The sequence below is a fragment of the Diplotaxodon limnothrissa genome, linkage group LG17 (genome assembly GCF_057381915.1).
Source record: "Diplotaxodon limnothrissa isolate DT_005_m linkage group LG17, D_limnothrissa_male_GT1.1, whole genome shotgun sequence".
Taxonomy (NCBI): Eukaryota; Metazoa; Chordata; class Actinopteri; order Cichliformes; family Cichlidae; genus Diplotaxodon; species Diplotaxodon limnothrissa.
In genome coordinates, this window is record NC_140612.1 from 18,518,230 (window position 1) to 18,534,259 (window position 16,030).

The 16,030-nt window shown below is 42.5% G+C and overlaps 1 protein-coding gene across 1 annotated transcript; it reads right to left on the reverse strand.

Moving 5' to 3' along the window:
• Positions 1-3,718: 3,718 nt before the first annotated feature.
• Positions 3,719-14,064, reverse strand: xpot (exportin, tRNA (nuclear export receptor for tRNAs)). The gene is made up of 24 exons (XM_085375501.1): positions 13,974-14,064; positions 12,123-12,276; positions 11,289-11,371; positions 11,157-11,213; positions 10,966-11,035; positions 10,616-10,834; positions 10,179-10,363; positions 9,927-10,095; positions 9,214-9,450; positions 9,040-9,078; positions 8,894-8,956; positions 8,695-8,819; positions 8,473-8,617; positions 8,179-8,393; positions 7,084-7,153; positions 6,774-7,012; positions 6,400-6,685; positions 6,126-6,315; positions 5,720-5,836; positions 5,482-5,597; positions 5,355-5,402; positions 5,201-5,272; positions 4,850-4,906; positions 3,719-4,767 (listed from the first exon to the last, which is right to left on the reverse strand). Exons 2-24 carry the CDS (start codon positions 12,207-12,209, stop codon positions 4,741-4,743), a joined length of 2,916 nt encoding a protein of 971 aa, XP_085231627.1. The 5' UTR covers positions 12,210-12,276; positions 13,974-14,064; the 3' UTR covers positions 3,719-4,740.
• Positions 14,065-16,030: the final 1,966 nt, after the last annotated feature.

A 16,030-nucleotide genomic window follows, 5' to 3' on the forward strand; every position in this document is an offset into this window, starting at 1 on the left:
AAAGAAATGCAAATCTTTTCAAATTAAAGACCCCAAATAATTCACAAGGATGTAGGACTGAATTTATTAATTTACAAATACTTCACTTTGTCAATATTATTAATATACATCTTAGTTGTAAACTTTGCTTAGCTATTGTGGCACGAATATACCTCCATACATCATATAAAATGAAGCCAATTTCTGAATTTTTACTGCATCTTTATCCAGATATATAAATAAAAAAAGGATGAGGTGGCTGATTAGTGAACACTTTTTATGGACATTCAAACAGAAGGTTCAAAAATAAAAGTCAACACATTTCACCATCAATAAAATGTATTTATTTGGCAATTTTTCAGTTCTCTCTCTGCTCAGGACCACTTACAGGAAAATATAACCTGAAAATTCAAACATCCATTAAATCCTTTAAATTAAAAAAAAAACCCCAAAAAAACCTGATTCTGCTTTTTTGTGGGTTGACGGATTTGCAGAGCTGACCCTTAGTGTCGGCGTGAATACTTCTACGGTATAAAAAAGTCACTTCAAGCTGATGGGGCATGAACAACATGTGGAGGTGCACATTTTTCTATAGAGACTACAAGGTGTAGATCCTGGTGTTAGTGTAACAGCTGAGTGTTTTTTAAAAGCGTTCGGCATTTGCAGAAAGGGAGATATTAAACAAGCAATAATTCCAGTCTTTCATTTACAGTCATTAGAAACAGGTGCTCATCAGGTGTAGTTTTACTTTGTAAATGACTAGCTTAGCTCTGTCCAGTCTTTATGCTAAGCTAAGCTAAACAGTAAACTCTCAGACTTGAAGTAAAATCCAGCTGAGCATCTCCCTGAAGGAAAGTTTTAATTTCGCTACAGACATTCTTTTAAAAGAAAGGTCACCTAAAAAAACAAAAACAAAAAAACCCCCCAACTTCCCCCCCAAAAAACCCTGACATTTAATAAATGTTTTTGTATTTCTATAGAAGACAACTTGAGTGCATTTTTGTATCAACGCTGGGACCTTTTTTAAATTTTCAGTGGCGGAATATGGCTTTTATATGTTGCTAAGAAATTTACAGTCTGAGAAAATCCAAATCCAAACTGCAATTAGTTTCGTTTAGCACAAAGACTGAAATCAAGGGAAACGAAATCAGAGAAACTGCTAATCAGCGTGTCATCAAAACAGCTACCAGTCAACATAGCTAACATTACAAAGGGTATAAGCAGCCACTGTAATGTTGGGGTTTTTTTTTGTTTGTTTGTTTTTTTACATCCTTTTAGCTTTGACCATCTTTGTGATATACTAACATCATCATGGTTATGTTTAATTTTCATTGTTATTAATTAGGAATAAAACATTTGAAGGCTTTTAAAAACAGGTACCCCCCCCCCCCCCCAAAAAAAAACCCAAAACAAAACCCTGTACCCTATAGATCCTTTTAGCCTAGCTTAACATAACGCGGAAATTGAAATGGGAGGAACCGCAAGCCTAGCCTACACTGGCAAAAAAAAAAAAAAAAAACAAAGACAAAAGACCCACACATTTAATAACTACTGTAAATAATTTCAATAACAATGGATTTTTTTTGGATAAAAATATAGAAATGACAGATCTTTGTTTTAGCAGCAATTAGCATTAGCTTGTTAGCTAAACCAGATAAAACTAAAATCTACCTTTAATTAGGTAACAGGCCTCTTTAGCTATTTATACTAAGCTGGGTTAAAGTTGCGGTAACAACACTGGTCAATTTATAAATGGGACATAATGTTCAAAATGCTAATAAAATAATTTCTAACCACAGATATTTGTAGCTAAGCAGGCTAACTGTTTTCGCGTACTTAGCTTGGCAGCTTTTATTAACCTAACATCATTGAGTGAGTTCTTTCATATCACCAGAGAACTGAGGTGGATTATATCAGAGCCAGAAACCAATTGCCCTGCGTTAAACCATGTATTTAGACCACTAGCACTTTGCCAGGTCTATGGAAGCCCACATCTGCCAAAAATAAACTATTTACGATTTTTTTTTTTAAAAAGCTGAAAATATTCACATTTTAGTTCAGGCTCACTATGAATGTGATATTCGTATTTGTCTAATAAAGAAAATGTTTTTCTTTTTATTTCAAATGCATTAATATCAGATATTGTTTGAAGAGATAGCATCTTTAAATTCACCACAGAGGAGAAAAACCAACTGTATTACAGTTAACTGAAAAGGTAAACAATGATTTAATGACATTTCATTAGATTTTTGTTGTCATCAAATCCGTTCTGCATCATTAATTGGCAAACTGTACATCCAATTCAATCCGTGTTAATATGCAGCTGACAACTGTTACTCCTCAAATAAACATTCGCTTTTTGGGTAAATTACGGAGCCTTTTCTTTAAAGAAAAAAAAAAATTACTATCGTTGATTAGATTTTTTTCCCCGCTGGATTTCTTGAGAGTGTAAGATGTCCCCTTTTAACTGGAACCAACAATTTCAGGCACTTTCTCAGCAGGTTGTCCAAAGGCAACGTTTCAGGAAAATTACAGCAAATTACGATGAACACACCGACTTATTCAAACATTGGAAATATTTCCAGGGCGTCACAAAATCTGGAGGTGTGAAGAGCATCTGTACAGATTGTTGCTGTTTCAGGACAGTTATAACTGTTTAGCAGCTCCTTCACAGTAAAAGTGTTGCATAATGAATTGTCCTGAATTGTCACTGCAATATAAAATTAATCGAGCTGCTTCTGCAAACAGCAACGGTCTGTTTTTACAGGAGATTCGCATGATTTAGTTCCGATTTCTACGGTCCTCATATGCCAAGAAAAAGGAATGAAAGTTGTCCAAATTAGAGATGAACAGATTCAAATTTTAAGTTTGGTAAATCAGCATTACTGAATAAATCACAACAATTTCAATGCTAGATTACATTTATTATTGTTCAGATTTTTTTTCAAGTTTTAGATTTTGAGATTTGAGGCATCAAAAGTACAAATACTCAGAATAAGTAATTTCTTCCCCGAAAAAACATTTTTCAATTGCCAAACGTTAAACTATAAGAGACTAGAACAAAATATTTAATTAATAAATTGATGATATGAATAATGTAAAATCTATGAAAGTCATAGAAACTCACAACTTAACTGAATACAGCAAACCTCAAAATATTGAGAAACTGCATCAAAAATGTTAATTACTCAATCAAAAAAAAAAAAAAAAGTCACTCATGTTTGACTAAATACATCAAAGCAGTTAATAACCGGATAAACTTTTGGAATAATAAACATATTTATGTTTACTTTCACATCACACCTGTTAAAATTTTAATTTCAAACAACCTAAAACTGTGACTTTAAGGTCGAGAAAAAAACCCAAACAAAAAGCCACAGCAAGCTTTTAAGTCACAACAGAGTAACTTGCAACCTTTGCAAATTGTAATTTTTAAATTTATCAAACGAAATGTTTGTTTTTTTTAAAGATGTGTCAGTGCAATAATAAATATAACCATGTACTGATTAATTCAATTTACATGATTTTTGTATTGAAGTAGTAAAACTAATGGTGTGGGTCAAATGTTTTGTATAAAAGTTTCATCGGTGAAATTTATAGTTTTACTTTAAAGTCACGCTTTATAGTAAGTTTAAATATTCACTTTTTATGAAATTATGGAAACCAAATTTTTATGCATTGAGTCCCCATAAGGTAACCAAAAAGAAAATTCAAAAAACAAATACAAAGTTGTGTTAATACTCAGCAAGTTGCATTTATAAGAAAATACCTGGAATAAAATGTTCATTCTGAAAGTGAATTTAATTGAATACTCCATTGATTTATAAACAAAAAGTTTTAAGAACGCATATTTAATTTTTTGTATAAACTTTTGATGCCACAAATCGGAAACTTTCACTTTTATATTACATTTTTTCCCTGGCATAAATGGGCCTCCGCACATGGTTTCCAGATGGGAATGAATATTTAAAAAACAAAAAGAAACTAAACCTAGGAATTTTATTTACATTTTTAACATCTTATTCTCTTATTTACACTTTGTTCCTCCATTGCATTTTCATTTCCATCTGAAATTAAAAAAAAAAAAAGTCAGCCACTTCCAGCAAACAAAAATGTGGTGTCTATTTCCGTCACGTCTTCGGTTTTAAAATCCACGCCGAGGATCTCTGTCTGATCAGGTAACAAGATAATACTTGATCTGCAGATCGAGTCGGGCTGTAACGTTTCACTTCAAACCTAAAACCAACCGTGCAATCCTCAGCATGTATGTTTAAAAAAAACAAAACAAAAAGCCACATTTTAAATAAGAATAATGCGTCAGCCCTTTTTATTCTTCCTTCTTATAAAACTCAGTCTAGCCTGTTCTGAAATGTGGTTTCTAATGTGAGTGTAAAGCTATCGATTCTTCTAACCTAGAAGGTCACTGAGGATAATTACCCAATCTTTTCCCGACAAGAGGCATCCTCTCCTGAAAAAGGAAAAAAAAAAAAAAAAAAGCCCTTTCCTCATGGCGTCCACAAAGTTCTCCACGTTTCTGAGCAGACGTGGCGCTCCTGCACATCTGCTGATCTCAGAGGGAGGGGTTTCACCAGGCTTCGTTCCGCCTCCCCGACTTAGACAAGCTGGGCTTTGTTATGCATTTAATTCTAAGTGCAAGAGCAGCGCCTATGCTAAGGTCCTGTATTTTTCAATTGTTGAGTGGCAGTATGACCACTTCCTGTGAAGAGTCCTTCAGTCCCCGTGAACTTCCAGGTTTTTTCCCTACAGTTTTCCTCGCTGGAAGAACGCCTGTTGACATAAAAAAAAGGTCATCAGTAGAAATGAAACAGGTGAACTCGGCCGTAAACCAAGAAAGAACAACAACTCGTACCTTAATGTAGTTTTTCAGGACTTTGACGTCAGGCTGCTGGAGAACCTGGCAGAGCTCCTGATGGATAAAAGAAAAGACAAACTGTTAGCAGGCTTTCTGACACACCCACCTGTCCAACGTCAAACACTAGGTAACGTTCAACCACAGTTCGTCCAAAGTACGGAGAGTCAGCAGGGTCAAACTATATATTACGATACCAACAAGAAACTATCAAGGGCGGGAAAAAAATGCAAGAACAAAATTATTAAACATATTTAAATAAAGAAACACTTTGAAATGAATAAAACTGAACATAAATAAAGGAACACGTCTCGAGGTATTTTTGGACGTCAGGGTTTAAGCTTTTCTGACCTGTGAAATTTCCGGGGCCACCTGGAGTGATGGCAGGTACTCCTGCTGCAAGAACTGGATGAATTCGAGTCCCTGAAACAAAAACAGCACGTGTTCAAGTGGAAGCGCGGTGACACATAACAAAGCTTGGTCAACCACAAAAACACATTTTTACCCGTTTGAGATGAATCATCTTCAGTGTCAGAGCGCACTCCGACAGAACCTGAAAAAAAGAAAACAGTTGAGGCTTGTCACCAAAACGCGATTTTTCTTTTATTAAAGGTGGAATTAAAGAAACTCACCAGGACCGTCTGTGCATCTGACAGGTCAAAGGTCGGTTTGAGGGGAGCCAGGAAACAGGCTGGGACGATGTGTTTGTAGATAAAGTCGGGGAAGCCCACCATGCCGTCTTTACCTCCTGCAGAAGAAGAAGAGCTCAGAGTGAAGCTCACACCCTGTATTGACCAGCAGGGAGCGACAGAAAACGAGCTTCCTGCTCACAGGACACGACTTCCTGTCGAGGTCATGTTTCAGACTCACCCCACAGCTCCACCAGTTTGGTGAGGATGATGAAGCAGGTCTTCTGCGCGATGGGGTCGGGAAAGTCGACAGCGCCCTGAATGATGGTGAACACGATGCGCTCCATGTTTTCTGCCCCTGGAAACAAAACATTTAACTTTGGCCTGTTCTTTCATTTTAAGTATAATAAGAAAAAAATATTCTGGATCGTTTTCTCCTCTTGTTTCCTTTCCTCATTTGTTTCCTTCTTCCTACCATCTCTTTTTTTCCCTTCATTCCTTCCCTTCTTCCTTTCCTAATCCATTTTCTCTCCTTCCTTTTCCCTTCATTCCTTCTATGCTTCCTTTCCCTGAATGAGCCCTCCCCTGTGAGGTTCAGACCCTAGTTCTGTGTCTACGTGTTTCTTGGCATGCTGAGTGGCGCTCACCCTGATTGGCCATCACCTCGTTCATCCCACTTCCTGCGATGGTCTGGATGAAGCTGAAGTAACTCCTCCTCAGCATCTGCTTCTCCAGTGCCGCTGTCTGGTCGTTCTCTTCTGCCGGGCGTGCCAGAACCTCGAAGATGGCAAGGACGAGGGGCATGAAGATCTGCTGCAGGAAGGGAGACACCTGCCGCTGCCGTGGCAACAAGAGAAGTTTGTTAAGGATGGCGAGTCAGAGTGTGCAGGAAGGTTTGGTGCTGGTTCAGCGGCGGCTTACCTTAAACTTGGCAGTGATCTGGCTGATGAGCGGGATGAACTCCTGTAGATCTTTGGCCTCGCAGTCCTTCAGCATGTGCTCTGAGGCAGCGGGGACGAAGGGCAGCACCTCCTCCTCCATGCAGATGATCATGCGGTGCAGGAACGAGCGGACGGAGCTGCGCAGCACGCTCCGTTGCACGGGGCAGCTGAGTGCGGGCAGGAAGGCCTGCAGGCAGTCCCGGTACACCTCGGTGCAGCCACACTGCTTCACTGTCTGCTTGTTGCTGAAAGCTTTGCTGGTCCGGCTGAAATGCCACAGACGGTGGCGAGGTGAGTAGCACGCCGTGGCGATGGACAGAATAATAAATAAATAGATCGTTGATGGATTCTGACCTGGCGAAGCCGACGGCGTGACTCAGGCAGTCGGCGAGGGCGGTCTGACGCTCCTCCTCAGTCTCCTGGGGGAGTTTGGTGAGTAGCAGGCGGAAGGCGTCCATCAGCGGTGTCAGCAGGCTCCTCATCAGTGCCTGCTTCCTCTCCACAGGGCTCTCGCTGTTGACGATGAGGATGCCGGCTGCCTCAAACATAAAGAGCTGGTCGTCGCTGGTCAGGAGTGCCGGGAAACCGTTTTCCTAGACAGAGAAATGCATGAGTTAGTATAGGAGGAGGAAACAGCAAGAAGAGGCGGTGTTGTGATACTCACAGGTGGAGTGAGCTCCAGCAGGTCCTGAATCCTCGTCAGGATGTCCTCGACGAAGGCATTCATGTGTTTACTGCCAACAGAGAGCGGTAAACGAACACTGGGTTTTAAAGTCAACTGAGCGTATTTTCAATCATTCGTATGTTCTTTCTTAAATCAGACTCTTCGTTCATGGATTCATTAACTACATTAGATTCACATCCGACTGTAATGAGTGTCATTCTATATTTCTGTCATGGAGCAGCCTGAGCAGACGCCTCGGGGCCTTAAGGCCTCACTGAGGGGGCCTCCTGGTCAGATCCACCTCACTCTGCCTTCCAGATTGAGGCTAAGTTCCTTAGCATCATTCTTTCTACTCATGACCACAGCGGAGGTTAGAAATCTTAATAAATAAACAGCTGAGAGCCACACCAGTGAAAGCTGGAGGTCAAAACCTGATAAAGCCGACAGATCGAAACAGTCATCATAAACCACTGAAACTGACTCCAGCCTGAGTTATGAACAGGTTCAGCGTCAGAGGGCAACTTGCTCACACGTTTCATGTCTTTTTTGTCTTTGTGGTAATATAGAAAGAAAAAGAATCATCTGATTTCAAAAGACTAAATATTACAAATTATCTTTTAAAAACATGGCTAGACATGTAGTTTTACATACAAAAGTTTGCACATGTTCAGTGCGTCCCCCTCCGGATGCTGTCGTCCACACGACAATAAAACTCGTCCCAAATGTTTGTGATGTGTGGACTCACCACTGCTGTTAATCTACCTGCTGGCAACCACAAGAAACTCACAAATCTGATCTAACAGTTTGTGTTTCCATGGCTACTGTGAACGAAACGACAGCTGTAGTTTCTGTTTCATTACGTTAAAAAGAAGCTGGTACAGCTCAAAGAGTTTATGAAACAATATTTTCTCAGGTTGTAGTTTTGCTGTTTTCTGTGTAAACATCACATTTTGTTGTGGTGGAGTTATTCTTGGTGTAGCGCACACTTGTGAAGCCTGTTGCCGCATCAACGGCATCACATGGCTTCCAATGGCAACGGCTTGCCATTGGAAACTGAAACATGTGATATTGTGCAGCAAGTGAAGCTGGACTCACTGTAGGGTTTTGATGAATCTGGAGAACAGGTAGGCCACCCTGCTGCGGACCTTCGGGCTGTTGTGTCTCAAGCCTCGCTGGTCCAGGAACGCCATCAGCACGCCAGGAATGTGCTGTGGCTCCACGATAAAGAACTTGTCGTATCGCACAACCGTTTCAAAGAACTCCAGAGCGACGGAGGTGTGCTGGTAGCTGCTGACACCGCAGGAAACCAGCTAAGGGTTCAAAAAGAAAACGCGTTTAAAATTTTGCCGCACAGGCGCCGAACCACAGCCGAGCGGTCATGTGACTCACCGTCCTCATCATGTCCTGCAGGGCGCTCGTCTTGGCCGTGTCTCCAGAGAAGTGGGCACCATGCGCCGCCGGTAAGGCCTCACCCAGCATGTAGAGCAGCCTGATGGCGACCTCCACCTCCATGAAGGGTGCTGTCTGCCAGTTCCTAAGAGGAGATATTACAGCTGAAACATGGCAGCTGCGTTTTTCCCACCTCTCTAAACAAATCAAAACATTTCTTACTGCATCGTGTTGGTGAAGACGCGGCGGACGGCTTCCAGCAGCAGCTCCGGTGAAACCTGAGCGAGTCGATCCAAAAGCATCTTCAGCTGCTTCCTGTACTCCACAAACATCGCCTCGTCCTCGCCCTGAGAAACAACAACAGCAGGTGTAATGCCTGCCGCTCTGCCCCGCCCTCACAGAGGAAGAAACAGAAACTCACCTCGTTCTCAAAGTTGTACTCGTCATCGTACGTGAGTTTTTTCATTACAGCGAGCATGATGGCCTATGGTGACAGCGAGAAAACTTTTTAATGATTTGCCCTCAGATAAAGACGTGAGAATGCACTGAGCGCGCTCAGAGACTCACCTCGATGTTCGCTTTCTGCTGGTCCGTCAGCTGAGGAAGCTATGAACAGAAAACAACCTCAGAACATTTTAAACCACTGCTGTGAGATCCGAAGGTCCCTAATTTTTAACATGTTCTCACTTTTAAACTTGTTCCTAAAAGTTAGAAAAGCTGCCCGGGCCTCAGAAGCCTCACCTGTTTGAGGACGTGCAGGTACTCGTAGCAGAAGCCCACGATGTTTGCCGAGATGTCGTCATCCTCGTGCACCAGCAGCTGCACCAGCAGAGGCACTTTGGCCTCCACGGCCTGCAGCGTCTCCGCTGCGTCCTTCACGTTGCCGGTTTTCGCCAGCTTGGTCCAGCTCAGCACCAGACTCTGACCCATGCCGTTCACCAGCCGTGAGAACTTGGCCAGGAAGTCCACATCCTCCTCCTAAAGGGGACAGGAAGAGGAAACATAAACATGAAGCTGTAACGGAAACACATTCTGCAGGAACAGTTCAGCGCTGCAAACTTAAGAAAACAAAATCAATTTTTAAACTGATACATGTTTAACGAACCAGCTGTCAGACCACAAACACCAAATCCTCCTTTCATAAACACTGAGTTTTTGTAGAACTGAGGCCTCAGTGTTGCTGATTTTTTCCTTTAAGTAAAATATTCTTGTGTTAAACGATGATCTACAGCAGCTATTCTTCACTTGGTGTCTTTTGATTAGCTCTGGACAGGCTGTGAACAACGATGATGGATGGACAATGGAAATGTTTCATGTTTACATTTAAGTCACAGCTGGAAATATTTATAAAAACAGCAGAACGGTGCTTTAAGTCACTGTCAGACATTTTCAGGACCCTCGTGAGCCTCTGTGGCTGTGATGGGCGTGTTCCTTGTATCCATGGTAACTCTAACCTGCTCCACGTTGAAGAAGCCTGCTGACTGTAGCACTTGGCACAGAGACTCTACCAGCTTGGTTTTGTCCACTGGATCCATTCCCTTGTTGACGATTTCAAACAGGCAGTCGCAGGCCTCCTCCCTCAGCTCCTCCATGGACATCTGGCTCAGCAGCAGGTTCACGAACCTGAAAACACAAAAACAGGTGAGACGTGATGGCCAAGGGTCAGAAATCATGTATACGACGCCTCTCCCCGTGCTTGTTCTGACCTGTCATTGGCGATGAGGTTGAGGTCGATCCAGGACACGTAGGCTCCGACCACCTCCAAGCACTGACAGGTGAGCTCGGGGTGGGACTGCTGGTACGTCTGCAGGATCTGGAACCAGGACTCCACCAGGCTGGGGATGCTCTGCTCCCTCATGCTGTCTTTGATCAGCGTGTTCCTGCGAGTCTCCTGCAGGAATACATGCAGCGAAATCATCACCAAAGCTACAAACGCTTCCTATGACACATTTCCTGTTGGGTCATGTGACCACTCTTCCTTAGAAACCAGTCTGTTTTTGTGAGTAACGTGTGGGCCAGAGCTCTGCGGGTTTCCTTTCCTGCAGAGGCTTCTTCCTCCCACATCAGCCTGCTCTCCTTCTCTAACTCAGCAACAAATATAAAACACCACCAAAAGTTTTCCCATCATGATCCGCTTTCTGACCTCCGGCGTGTGCAGGATGTCTCTGTCCACCACCTCGGCATCGATGGCCATCAGTGTCCTCAGGTAGATGTCGACTCCGTGGGGGTTCAGACCCACCAGGGACAGGATGTCGAAGAAGAACTTGGGCCACAGAGTCATGTACTCCATGACGAAGGTGAGGGCGAACACCTGTGCTGCCTTGTTCCTGATGAAGGCCTTCTCGGGCTGAGTGTTCATCAGCTGCGGGGAAGAGGAAGAGACGAAAGACGTGACAGCGAGTCTGTGAGGAGATGTGAGCGAGGCTCAAATCTGCACCACTAAAACAGTGAAAATTACTGTGATGTTTAAACTGGCACAAAGTTGTGACATACCTGAAACTGGAGCCACTTCATTAGAGTCTCTCTGATGAGCTGCTGCTGAACAGCACTCAAACTGCAATGTCTGTAATACACACACACACACGCACACACACACACGCACGCACGCACGCACACACACGTGAGAGCAGCTCCAGCAGGTAATACTCATCATGTGATCACGTGTGAAGAAGCTTCTTTCTCACCTGAACTTGATCTGATGCTCCAAGACTTGGAAGCAGAAGAATTTGACGTGGTCATCACTGAAACACAGAAATGCATTTAACAGCTGCAGGTACGACTCTAACACACCTGTGGTGTGTGGGCGGGGCACTCACCTGTAAATCCCTTTGGCGAGAGCCTCAGCACAAACCTCCCAAGCGTCCTGAGACTCCTTCAGCTGCTCGAAGTAAGCGATAGCCTGGAAATACACAGAAGGGCGACATCAATGACATCACCAGCTATTGCTCTACTCAAGCAGCTCTCACACCTCCTCCTCTCCTGCACCTTTACATCCGCAGAGGGTTTACTGGTGCTGATGTCAGGTTTTGATCTGAGTGTGCTCTGCTTATCTTGTTTCTATTGGACGCTGATGGAGCTCCAGATGTTTTTTTAGCAGGCCAGTTCAGCACCTGAACGCTGTCTTTAACTAAGAAGTCGTGTTTCTGGAAGCTCTGCACCGTGTGGTTTGTTTCTCATCTTTGAAACGGAGCAACAGAAGTGTCTTCAGCGTGTTTAAGTATGACTAAATGCAGTTTTGTACCAGCTCAAACACAAACACAGTGAGAAAAGACCTGTAAACATCTGCAGGATGAAGTGAAAGTGGCAGATAATCTGTCAGGCTGGCCGGATGCATTCATGGTGCAGAGCATCCTCGTTCTCTAGCAGAGATTTAAACCTGATCTCGTGATTATTCCTCCAGATCCTCTGAACAACCTGAAGCTTCAGTACCCAGACTCTTCCTTCACTCCACTGATTAACCTCATTTTTGCTGCGTTACTTCTGTTAAAGTACCCGTGACATTGAGTAAGATTTACTACTTTCAGCTCCTGACGTGTCATCTTTGAACCATTTTCAACTCATGCATCTGTAAACCCATCCTGCTTGATTTTTGTGACTGTTTTGGGTGTGTGGGTGGGGGGTATCAGTGGCGATGTGTGGTAGTGCCTCACCCTCTGCCTGTAGCGGGCATCGGCGTTCGGGTTGAGCCCCAGCAGGGCCTGCTCGTCCATGACTACAGCGACAGACTGGCAGGCCATTCGTGGGTTAGCTTTCCTCCAAGGCTAGTTCACTCCTCTCTGCTGCTGCCGGCCAGAACTCTCTCATCTGCAGCAAGGAAAGAGACGATTGTCACAGCACAGGTTAGTGAGATTGAAGCAGATTAATTAGATGATTTAAGGGCAGTTACAGGTTTCAGGTGTCATTTGTTCAGGTAAACTGTTTCAGCAGAAGCCAAAGAAACACGATCAGCTTTAGAGTTATTAAGGTTACAGTTAAAGAAGCACAAGAGACTTATTTTTAGTGAATAATCAGAAATCCCAGGAAAACATACAGACTCCATTAAATAAAAAGTGAATGGACTCCATTAAAAAAAAAACAAAAAAAACCACACATCACATTTAGTTAAAAACTCTGTTTTTCATCTCTTGCTCCCATCCTAGTGCCGTTAAAGTTTTATTTATTTTAATTTGTCCTTCCTTTCCTTCATCCTACTTTAGTTATATTCCCTCATTCATATCCTACTTCCTTCCTTCTCCCCTTGATTCCTCCATTTTAAAAACTCTTCCTCTTCTGCCTCTTCTTGCTTATTTCTATCCCTTTTCTTAATCTTGTCCGTTGTTCTTTCCTTTGTGTACTTAAGACTTGTTGTTGCTGTTTGTAAATACAAATGTAATGAATAAAAGACTCAAAGTATGTGACTGATGTTGTCAGATAAAAGTAATAACTCAAAAAGAAAGGCTCCAGAGATGTGGCTCTTTCCAAAGGCCATTCCCTTTTTATCAGATTAGTGGAAATTTGATTCTGCACTGTAGTGATGATAAACACATCAGATCTAGGTTGTAGTTTCAGTGAAACATGTGAGCAAGGGTGGGATGATTAAGTTGATTATTAACACAGCTGGGTAAACAGGGCGCCTCTCTACCAAACTCCATTCACTTTTTATTATATTTCAATAAAGAAAGGTTTGGGTGCTCTTCTTAACCTTATGAGCTTCGTTTTTTTTTAAATTCACCAAGTACGTGGTCGAGTAGGTGTACACTGCTGTACAGTAATAACACATGGGTAATCTGCTGTAGAAAACGGGCATTTCTCTACCAGACTCCATTCACTTTTGGCCCAATTTAGAGAATTTGTCCAGCGTTCTTATAAAACCAGATGTAATCAAAATTACAGACTGAATTACGTTGGCTATGTACTATGACAGGTAAATAGGTGTCCAGCTGATAGTCAGTCCAGGTGAGCTGGCAGTGCTCTTGCCCGCAGTGACAGCTCGGGTGGCGTTTGTGGACGACGGAGACCGAGGGTGATGCAACACGGGGCCAATACTCCAGCCTCCATGTTTACACCGAAACACCACCCACAGCACACGGTCTCATCTCTACCGAACACCTGAGACCCAGGCGGATATCTCCATGTCGCAGCTCCTGGATGAAGCCCACCTTCGTCAGTTAGCTCCGAGCTAACACCTTCACATCGGAACAAACTAGCTGCTAACGCCAGCTAGCCTGCTAGCCGCTGAACTCGCGGGCGGGCGGAGGGCGCTCCTCGCATGGTTGAAACTCAACCAAACCCCGCCGACTTCACCCGAAGGTGTTTAATTAGATCGGCTGTGACGGTGCGGGGGAGCGGATGGAGCCGAGGGAGGTTCTTCCCCGGTTTATGACGGCCCGGTGAGGCTACCTGCCCGCGGCTCCGCGAGCTCCACAGCAACTTAAGCCTCACGCAAAAAAACTCAGCAAGCCTCAGCCCCGTTTGCAGTTCACAGACAGAGCTCAGAGGGGAGAAGAAGAATGAGATCCTACCTTAATGAAACCGTCCTCCTCCGGTGGTTCTTCTCCGTCAGCGCCTTACAGAGCCGCCGGGAGTACCACTGCACGAAGCGTGTCCGCGCACGATCACTTCCGGCTCACCGCGCGTGACCCGGAAGAGGGTCCGCCGTCACTGCGTCAGCAAAACGTGCACATTTTTTTAATTATTTATTTTTTTAATGATCTTTATCAAAAACAAACTGTTGTTGTTACGGTTGAGCATTACTACAAGATAAAAAAAAAGAAAAGTGAAAGAAAGAAAGAAAGAAAGAAAGAAAGAAAGAAAGAAAGAAAGGGCAATGTAAAATCTGAGAGTATAGGCATAGACCATGAGAATAAAAAGGGAAATCACGATCCACATCTCAAATAGAGAGGCCTCCTTTGAACATAAACTGAACTTATTGAATAGTACAACAAGTTTACAGGCTTTCTTGTCATTTACATGTTTTAGCAACTTACTCAAGAGTTTAAGATCATTCAGCCATCTGTTTATACATGGTTTAGCTTTGAAATGTCTGCATTTGTGAATAAAAATGTTTCCCAGTAACAAGACAGTCCTAATCACGAAGTCTAAATTGGGTTCTCAGCAAGCATCCCAAGTTTAACTACAGTTACCGTCAAATGTGCTAACTGAATTCCCCTCGGCTGTAGCCAGCTCCACGCATCAATTCAAAAGGAGTGGACTGAGAAAAACAAGTGATCCAACAAGTGAACCCTAACTCTAATTTTGAACATTTCATTAGCATTTTAATTCCTCTGTTTGTGCAATCTTTTCTTGATTTTTTAATTTTATTTATTTATGTATTTTTTCAGTGAAGCTGTCAGACTGCAGAGAAGCTTCAGACTGAATTTTGGCTGGATTTAATTCTGAGGTTAAAAGTTAAAGTTCAGCTGGAACTGTCATTTTCTCTGTCTTACACAGCCTTTGCTTCATTAGATCAGTAGATTCATTGACATGGAGATGTTGAATCAAGACCGCTTTATTTATTTTAAATCAGGCATACAAAAGGCTAAAAGGTGACAATAACAGGACAGAAAACACAGTAGGCCCTTTGTGTTGTTCCTGAGGTCACAGATTTAACATCTAGTTTGTTTTCTTTAATGAAAGTCACAAGATGGGTTCAGTATGGGAAAGATGAACTTTTATAGGCAAGCACATAGACCATGATTACTAGATCTGTTTCTTATGAAGTCAAAAGACACTAAAGAATACATTTACCAAGATAATACATTCTTCTTCTTGTTTTTTTCTTCTTCTTCTTCTTTTAATTATACAAGGTTAAAGATTCCATGGGTATGTGAACACCTGTAACCGTGTGATGACAATAATCATGCCACAGGAAGAAAGAGTGCACACTTTACTTTGAATTTAAGAGTTCAGATCACAGCTTTACAGCAGGTAAACATCTGAAGGAGCATGTGGAACAGATGTGCTCCCTCAGACAGCACATGACAGGACACAGCTGACAGCTGATTCTCCCACACTCAGGCATCCAATCAGAGTGTGACATAATAAATCAATACTCAAGAGTGATCGACTCTCATATTGATCATATCAGTGTGGAGCTCTCTTTCTTCAGCTCCACCTGCTTGCAGTGGAAAAACCATCTTGGTCAAACTCTTTATTTTGTAACATTTTTGTGGTCTTAAAACAGTATTTCTAAACGGGGATTGAACCACGAGCCTGTTTTCTCCTCCGTGCTTTGATGTGCTGACTGAAGACTCGTCCTGCTGTTCATTAAACAGCAGGAAGCCTGATCTTTCTTATAAGGATATAGGGATAAGCACTATATCTTTCTATTTAAGATATAGACAGATATATGTAAACATACATCTGTGTGTTTGATGTCCAGTGTTCATGATTATTCTGGTAAAACGCTGCAGGATTATAAAGAGGATATATTTCAAATAAAGAAATCACTTGTATTATAATCAGTCCAGAGCTTCCTGCCATTTAACCCTCCTTCATTAAAAACAGATTTTAGCCTCAGAATGAAGTCATACCATCGCTGACACAGATTGTTTGACAGATGTTTGACAGATTATGGGTC

What these genes read in the sequence shown, in the direction of transcription:
- xpot (XM_085375501.1), bottom strand. Translation starts at nt 12,209, where the DNA reads ATGGCCTGCCAGTCTGTCGCTGTAGTCATGGACGAGCAGGCCCTGCTG. An exon ending in AGTACAACTTTGAGAACGAG is followed by an intron (nt 8,820 to 8,893) that starts GTGAGTTTCTGT and finishes GTTGTTTCTCAG; the next exon opens with GGCGAGGACGAGGCGATGTT. An exon ending in CAGATGCACAGACGGTCCTG is followed by an intron (nt 5,403 to 5,481) that starts GTGAGTTTCTTT and finishes TCTTTTTTTCAG; the next exon opens with GTTCTGTCGGAGTGCGCTCT.